The sequence below is a fragment of the Protobothrops mucrosquamatus genome, unplaced genomic scaffold, assembly GCF_001527695.2.
Source record: "Protobothrops mucrosquamatus isolate PMUCROS unplaced genomic scaffold, P.Mucros_1.0 scaffold1, whole genome shotgun sequence".
In the NCBI taxonomy this organism is placed as follows: Eukaryota; Metazoa; Chordata; class Lepidosauria; order Squamata; family Viperidae; genus Protobothrops; species Protobothrops mucrosquamatus.
This window is the reverse complement of record NW_015386388.1, coordinates 2,278,483-2,287,748: the sequence shown is the minus strand read 5'-3', so window position 1 is coordinate 2,287,748 and position 9,266 is coordinate 2,278,483. Positions and strand designations below refer to the sequence as shown.

General features: G+C 38.2%; 1 protein-coding gene across 1 annotated transcript in view; it reads right to left on the bottom strand.

Annotated features, from left to right (window-relative positions):
* Positions 1–4,817, bottom strand: part of LOC107303113 (transcription factor CP2-like protein 1) — a 20,839-nt gene extending 16,022 nt beyond the window's left edge. The window contains exons 1-2 of the mRNA XM_029287343.1: positions 4,735–4,817; positions 2,255–2,406 (exon numbers count right to left, since the gene is read on the bottom strand). Of these exons, the coding sequence (XP_029143176.1) occupies positions 2,255–2,406; positions 4,735–4,817 (235 nt within the window). The remainder of the gene's footprint in view (positions 1–2,254; positions 2,407–4,734) is intronic.
* Between the last annotated feature and the right edge of the window lie 4,449 nt (positions 4,818–9,266).

The window sequence follows — 9,266 nt, the reverse complement described above, 5'->3', positions numbered from 1 at the left end:
GCCGGAACGCGGCGGAACCGCGTTCCGGCACCTTTTTCCGGGCCGGCCGCACCGGAAATAGCCCCTCCCACACCGGAAATAGCCCCTCCCAAATTTTACTTGCATTCCTGTTCTCTAAAGGGGCGGTCCTAGGGTTTGATGAGGGCGTGGCCAGGTTTGAGTTCCGCCACCTTTTCTCCGAGAAAAAAAGCCCTGTGGAGCACCCATGATTTCTGAAGGCAAGTTGTTCCTCTGATTAATTGTCCTCACTGTTAGGAAGTTTCTCCTTAATTTCAGGTTGCTTCTCATAATGGTTAGTTCCCAACCATTATTTCTTGTCCTGCCCTCTGGTGTTTTGGAGAACAATTTGATGCCCTCTTCTTTGTGACAACCCCTCAAATACTGGAATACTGCTATCATGTCACCCCTGTTTCTTCTTTTCTTTAGACTAGTCAAACCCAATTCCTGCAGCTGTTCTTCATATGTTTTAGCCTCCGGGCCTTTGATCATTTTAGTTGCTCTTCTCTGAACTTTTTCCAAAGTCTCAACATCTTTTTTGTAGTATGGTGACCAAAATTGGTTGCAGTATTCTAGGTATGGTCTTACTATGGATTTATAAAGTGGTACTAATATTTCATGTGATCTTGATTCTATGCCTCTGTTTATACAACCCAGGATTGTATTAGCTTTTTTGGCTCCTGCTGCACACTGCTGGCTCATAGTCAAGTGATCGTCCACTAGGACTCAAAGTCCCTCTCACAGTTACTACTTTTGAGCCAGGTCTCGCCTAATCTGTACTTATACCGTTGATTTTTCCTGCCTAAATGTAAAACTTTGCTTTTCTCCACTTTAAAACTCATTTTGTTGGATAGGGCCCATTGTTCAAGTTTGTCAAGATTTATTTGGATCCTGAGCTTGTCTTCTGGGGTGTTGGCAATTCCTACCAGTTTGTTGTCATCTGCAAATTTGATGAGTTCCCCTTCTATTCCCTCATCTAAGTCATTTATGAAGATAATGAAGAGTACTGGGCCTAAGATGAAGCCTTGTGGTACCCCACTGCCTACTTCTCTCCATGTGGATGTAGTTCCATTGTACTCACTGAGTATTGTCAGCCAGCTACAGACCCATCTGGTGGTGATGTTGTCTATCCCACCTTTTTCTAGCTTACTAAGCTGCAGGTTGTGGTCTATTTTGTCAAATGCCTTACTGAAATCTAAGTATACTATGTCCATATCATTTTGCTAGTCTACTAATTTAGTCACTTTATCAAAAAACGAAATAAGATTGGTTTGGCATGATCTGTTTTTGACAAACCTGTGCTGGCTACTGGTTATAACTTTGTTTGCTTCTGGTTGTTCGCAGATCTGCTTTTTGATTATCTTTTCCAGGATCTTCCCAAGTATTAATGTTAGACTGATTGGTCTGTAGTTTCCTGGGTTTTTTAAAAAAATTTGCTTTAAAAATGATCTCACACATACACCCCTTTCTTACTTTACTTATATCAATGTTTCTCAACTAAGTAACTTTAAGATGTATGGACTTCAAAGTCAGCAGGGAATTCTGGGAGCTGAAATTCACACATCTTAAAGTTGCTCAGGTGGAGAAACACTGATTTATACGAATAAACATATTCACAGCATACCAACAAAATTAAAAAAAAATCTATGTAAAAATAATCTCCATCTGAGTAAAATGTTCTTCTGTATGTCAATTGCTAAAATGCACCATGCATTCATACACCATGCTATGCTGTTAGTGTTAAGGCAGCCAAAAAGAAGTAACACATTGTGCAGGCCCAACCCATGTGGCTAGTTTTTGGTAAAATATATTGTGCAAGCCTTGACAATGAGTTAATTCAGTAATCAGATTAAGCATATTGTGTAAACACAGTATATAGTTCTAACAAAAGATCTTCTGCTGGATAAAATGCAACCTTTAGCTTTTAATTAGAAAGGCAATCAATCTTGCAATGTGTTAGGATTTAAATGGTTGAAAGCCTTATTGTTACCTGGTTCAGCTGTCAGTTCACAGAAGATCTGTAATTTACCTTTCTCTTCCAACAGTAGAGGCTTTGGGTGGAGTTTTGTGTGTGTGTGTGTTCCTGTGACTGTGACTGTGTGCGTGAATCCAGTAATTTTGAGTCACTGTATGTTATATAGGCAGTGGAACCTGTATGTTGTCTATTAGTTTTACCACTAGGGGGCAGCTTTTAAGAAGAGTATGGTTACTTTTCCTCTCGCTCCTGCACCACCTCCCTTGGTTTATAAACTCTTACCTTGGTTGAGATAGGTGAGAGTTTCCTCATGCTGTTTGACAGCTGGAGAGGTAATGGCACACAGAATATACTGGAAAGATGGACAATGCTGCTCCGCTGATGTTGAGATACTTGGTTCTTCCTGCTTTAGGAATGGCAGTGCCAGTGGCTCTCTGCAACAGTGAAAAACGTATGGATAAGAGACATTAAAAATGTCACTTTGGTGTAGTGGTTCAGAGTACAAACTGGGAAACTGTGAGTTGTAATCCTGCCTTAGGCACAAAACCAGCTGGGGGCCAGTCATTCTCTTTCAGCTCTAAGAAGCAAGCAATGACAACCAATTCCAAATTTTGCCAACGAAACTTCAGAAACTAGGATTTGCTAAGAGAAACACTGGTGTGTGTGAGAGAGACAGAGAAGGGGGGGAGGGAGAGAAGTTGAGTTCTAAATAATACTTAATAGATTCAGAAGCTGAGAAATTACTGCAAAAATGACTGCAAAGTCACACTAATTTACTGTACTTGTTCAATTTGTATAGCCACCCATCTCACATTTGTGATTCTGGATAGTTCACATAATTAAAACAACTATAAGTCAATAAACAGATTATAAAACACAATAAATAACACCATTAAAACCAAGTTAAAACCATAAAACATAATCCGCAGGAAGTTACAGGTCATGTGTCAATCAACACAACCATCTTACAGATTTCACACCACCACTGGATTCCCAATTATGATGACATAACACCACGTCTTCAGAATCTTTTAAAAGGCAAGTAGGTTTTGTGAGATCTTTCTGTAAACACCTGTGTAGTATCTAAATAACAGGATGATGAAAGGAAGAGTTATAAAGTGCATTTTCTCTATGATTATTTGTTATTTTTGCATCTTTTTTTCCTTTTCCTTTTGCAAATAAGCAGGAGGTAGTAGATCACTGTGGTTTCTAATCCTTGGTTGCTCCATGTTAATAATTTTCCCTTCAGAATCCTGCACTGGTTGTAAATTCCTCAGCTGAGGACAAGCTCAGAGGCACTTACTTTTTAGCACATCACAAATGCCAGGATCTTTATTTAGCATCTACTTTAGTAAAAGCCAGAGGAAATGTTTCAAGTCCACCTGTAATACTGTACAATGATAATGTCCTTAAACTAACCATAATTTGAGTGCCAAGTCTACATTGTTTACTTTAAAATTTGTTCTCTTTCACATTCTGTTCTGCATTGACATTGTTAGTGTCAATTTTACAAGTGCACGTTGTTTGACTGTAAAATATGTAATTAGTCTTTATCACAATATATACCAGTATTAGTCATTAGTAGCAAGCAACACTTTCGAATTCTCTCCGCCTGTTCCCACAGATAAGTTATATAGAAGCCTGGTTTTCCATTGCATATAAAATGACTGCATCACAAAAAGGCTTTTGTAAATGTGTCTAGCCAAATTACTAATAATAGGGTGGCCTTGGGCCAATGGCTGACTGTCTACCTAATGTACTTCACAGAAACATTTCATGCTTTCTGGAATTGGATTTCTGACCTTGAGCTCTCAAAAGTGAAATGATTTTTTATATATACTTATATGGCTGCAGTTCTAGACTTCAACAGGCACCTCTTCCTCTTGAGATACTATTAAAGTCAGGCTGGTGAAAGAAAGTTTGGCTACATAAGCTGGAGGTCTTATAAGGGAGAAGAGTAGTTGTGATGAACAGTAAATGAAATTGTCAAAAAAGCTGCAAGGGCTTGTGCATCATTAATATTTGTGTAGAAGAGGATATTTTAACACTTAGTCCTATTTTTGCAATTCAAAATGCAATTCAAAGCAGATGAGGGAAGAAAGAAAGAGAAAAGTACACATCAAATAGCAATTCCAGAGAATAGTCTTCCTGTTAGCCTGAGCAAGATCCAACTCCTGCTGGATGTTGAATATGGTCAGTCCTACCTCTAGGCAAAGGCTGGTCTTCTCAAGCAGCAGCAGAGCAAAGATGGGCCCCACACTCCCTCAACATGGCCGAAACAAGATTTGTCACTCATGTCAGTTTATACCAAACAAATGGACAATTATTCTCTTTTCTTGATCTGGCTCTGATGCCAACACTTCATTTCCTTCATTTAAGCACAGAATGGGAAAAACAGTGATACTCAGGTTTAAGTGGCTTTAAATTTAGAAGACATCAACTTATGGATGAGAAATCGTTTTATAGCAACCATCCTGGAGAATACCATGCCAATTCTATGTGAGAAGAATGACAGCTCTGCATACAAGGTACTGGGAAGAGAGAGAGCAAAGTATAGTGAAGTCTTCATCCTCTCTGATAGTCTGACTGACTTTCCAGAGATTCTCTTGAAATAAGCAAAATTCTGGAAGCTGAATCACTACAACTATTTCATATATCCCATCATGAACAAGTTGATTTACTTGCATGCTTTTTTCTTCTTCTTGCAGATCTCGGCTGTTGGCATAGCTGGAAAGGGAGGGGTGAAAAAAGAAGCTGCTCACCTTATGAGATTGTTGCCAGGGCAAGGATACATTTCTCCTGGACCTGGCCAGTAATGATCAGGTTGGCTATGCCAAAAAAGCATGACTGATGGATTTCCAAAGGTAGACCAGAGAAGTGGCAGGAATTCAGGGAAGGGGAGAAGTCAAATCTCAGCTCTTCAGCAGTTACTTAGTGCTCTGGAGCGTCATTCCTTTTTTCTTTTTATGCACCTGCCGGCCAGGTAGGTGTGGTCAAAGAAAGGTGTTGTCTGATTGGCTGAGAATGAGGTGCTGTGGAGAACAACTCTTTTTTTACACCATTTCCTCTCGGGTAGACCAGAGCTGTGTGTAGATAATTTTCACCATCAAATGTCTTAGTCATTGCCAAGAGCTAATATATACATATATATATTTGTCTCTGCAGAGATATAAGGAAGGTATGAGATTTGGGGGAAGGAAAGAAGGAGGAAGGAAAAGCAAAGAAATGACAGGCAGGTAAGGATAGTCAGTGCTGCCAACAGCAGCTAAAAATTCACCAAATGTTGTTGGATAAATCTTAACTTTTATCTATACATTCTGAAAAATGCCCTATTAAATGAAATATAAAGATCTGGGATTTTTAAAACCCTCTTGTAAATAAATAAGGAATGCAAAACAGATTTTTTTAAACACTAGATCAATGTTTCTCCACCTTGGCAACTTTAAGATATGGGGACTTCAACGTATCTTAAATTTGAGAAGCACTACACTACATCATCATTATCATGATACTACAGCAAACTGAATGACAGAGGAAACATGAATTGAAATTTGTTTACCTATTAAATGTTTTATTTTTTTCAGGTGCAGGTCAGTTAAAAAGCCAAGGCAACAGCAGAACATAAAAAGTGAGCCGTTGTTCAGATGCGTTGTCTCGATAGAATGGTTCTGGAATACTTGCATCTTCCAGTCCATCCACGCATTCCAAAACCTTGCTCGTTTCAAATGGTTTTGCCTTGCTGTTTAGCAGGAACGGGTTTCAGGAGAACTTCCAATGTATCACTATTAAGACAGGCCCCAGCCTGCCCGGCTTGCAAGGGGAAAGGAGCTGCAGAGGGAAGAGTAGTGTCTGGTTGCTAGCAGAACAGTGGAGAAAAGCCAGGGCAACTATCTATCAACCACACTGAAGATACAATCTCATTTCTCTTCCTGTCTGCAGCCTTATGGCAGAAATAACAACTTTGGGGATAAAATGCGAAGAGGCTCCATGATCTTTTATCTTTCTCTCCTTAAAAAAAAACAAAACACCAAGTTCCTTGACAGAATACGGGTAAATCATTTTGAGCATGTGCAGAATGCTTTCCCTTGAGTATTGAATTATTATTCAGCTCATCTGCACCTGAGAGAATTTCCAGGGCAAATAACTGGTCTTTCTGGCTAACCTGGACTCTTGAACTTCTTGCTCTTGGCAGGAGAGATTGTTCTGTGGAAACTTCAAAAAGTGAACCAAATTATGCCCTTTCCAATGTTGTGTCAACTTTAATGGTATAACAATGAGACCAGGCAGTAAAGCAGGGTGACTTGCAAAGGCTGCTGTCTCCTGGGACAGGAAACACTTTAAGTCTCCACTTTGAAGATGTCCCTTTCCTGTATGGAAACGGTACAACACTTTTTGAGCATTTATTTATAAGGTGATTAAAAAAAATCTGCCTCCAATAAACAATTACCTGATCAGTTGACAAAACAAAACACAGTGAAAATACAAAACAAAATGACAACATTGTAAAACAGTAGAGATGATTGTGGCAGGAAGAATACATACTGTATATTAAAAGCATTGCCAGTTTTAAAAGGAATTTGCACTGACAAATACACTATACTAGATACCAGGTGAGCCTTCCTTGGAAGAAAAACCCAATAATAAGTAAGGAAAATTTATTTATAGTCATAGGCTACTTGTTTGTTATGTATGTGTGTATAACACACAATTCAAAAGAAAACAGTGGAGAAAGATGAAAAAAATCTAAAATTATTCAAACAGTACAGTAAATTAATTATTCCTATTTATTTATTTCTACTGCATCTCAGTGTATCAAAATGATTGGTTTTCACACTTTCACACATCCCATTGCGATATCCTCATGGTCACCTGGTCAAAATTTGAGCACTTGGCAACTGGCGTTTAAAAACTGCCATTTGTGACAGTTGCACTGTTCCCAGGGGTCATGTGATCACCATTTGTAACTTTCCCAATTGGCTTCTGACAAGCAAAGTTAATGGGGGAAACCAGATTCACTTAATGACCACATGATTCACTTAACAACTACAGTGATTCATTTAGCAACTGTCGCAAAAAATTGTAAAATGGGGCAAAGTCACTTAACTGCCTTGCTTAGCAATAGAAATTTTGGGCTTAATTGTGGCCGTTAAGTCAAGGACTATCTGTAGAACAAAACTTAGCCATTTCTTCCTATTTTAAGACATGAGTCAGGAAATATGTTTTCCAATATGATTTACTGGGACAGTTAGATAGCCACGGTATTATTAAATGAATGCATCAAACCAGACAAAATGGGCACACAATTATGATGTAAGTGGCTCAGGAAAAGAGGGAAAGTTGAGTTGAGAACTGATTATACAAGCCTTTGATAAATATAGAGGATAAGCATGCATCATCATACTATTGCTATGACTCAATGCACTTGTGTCAAGTGGCATTTGTTTGTCACCAGACACATGTCATCACTTTGGCATCATCATGCTTTGCTGTGGATTCTGCTGTGCTTTAGCAATTCTGCTGTGCTTTAGCAATTGCTAAAGAGAAAGATTTCTACTGTGGCACACACATAATGGGTCAAGTCCTTTTGCTCCTTATTTATTTAAAAAGAACAGTGGCAAAACAAAACAGTAGAAAAACAAAAGGGGGGGAAGCAACAGCAACAACAAAAAGTGGTTTTGTGTGTGTGTGTGTGTTTTGTGTGTGTGTATATGAGTATATAAAAGTTTTTTACCTGTGTATATGTACATGTAAAGATTTATACCAAAGTTACATGGGGCCATACAGATATCTTTTCATTTTTTTAGCAATAGGAATGGCACATAAAATCCATTTCCACTGCCCAGGTATTAATAAATTTGTAGTTTGTTGAATTAACATATATAGTGACATCTTACCAGTGAGTAACAATTTCAAGACAACACAAAAGTATTGCATCTTCAGGATATGATGCATTATCCATTTATTATTCCTTTTATATACAAATGCAATTGAATCCAGTAAGTCTGAAATGCTGTTTTTTTTCAGAATAAGTCATAGTCTAAGTTCTTTTGAAATTTTTGATAACAGACATTAAGACTGTTGCACATTATTCATACAGAACGGAGATTCGTTGTTCTATTCTGTCTTTAAAATGTGCAGCTCAAATCCATTTCACACAATGTCAATTAGATAATTGAATGGGATAAAAAGCCTACTGGACAAACCACTATTATAATGATGGGAAGCTGATTTTTCTGGAAGTCGCAGTCAAAAATTCATTGCCTCAACTATCAACTATCTCTCTCAACTCTATAATAAGTAGAATCAAAGATTGAATCAAGGGGCCATAATGTGTAAGATCTCATCCTCAATTGCTTACTGCACTCTTTGACTAGGATCAAGTGTAGTGAGAGACCCAGAAAATGAAAACAAGAATAGATAAGACCTGACTAATTTCAGATGGTCATAATACTTAGAATATATGTTGATATGTCAATCAACATATCAAAATATTGCACAGACAATTTTCAAATTAGAGAACCAATTCATTAAAATAGCATGGTCTATATGATACTCAAAGCCAATGGGAGATTTCCAGAATCAGATTTCTCCAGTTTACTTACATTGGTGATCAATCTGAGTGATTCATAGCCATTTCTATAGCAAGACAAAGCCTAAAACTCAACTGAAATGGGGCCAGATAATTAGCTGCTGTCCACGGTGTTTCCATGATAACCATCCACTCAATAATTTTGCCAGAAAAGAGATGACAATTTCAGCTAGTTAAGGCTTAATGATAGTCCTTGAGGTTCAGAGGATACAGCTTCAGAAAAGGTTTCTCAGTTGTGTAATTCATGGCAATTAAAACATCTGTTCTTCTAGTAAGAAATATATTTCTCCTAGGAGTGGTAGCACACTCAGCTTCCCTAATGTTTCCAAATCCCATGGCCAACCAGCTGCTTTGGGAGTTGAGATCCCAATGTATCTGAAGAACACCAGATTGAGAAGGGTCAGGCTTAGGGCTACAAGCTAAGACAAAATAACAGACAGGAGAAAACTAGACTCTCCCAAGACTCTCTTGCCAGTAAATTAAACTGGTACCACCAACACATGCCCAACCAGTATTCTGGGTGTGATCTTTGACTTGGCCAACCAATAAAACCCCTAGCCTTCAAATATAGGTGGAGGAGAGCAACTTTATCTTCAAAAACTTGACAAACACTACACATAATTTGCCTCCAAAACTAAAGACAAAATTTGCCTTCTCTGTTCCCAAAGTTGAAAGTGTAACTTTTGGAAACAACTGTCAGAGAGC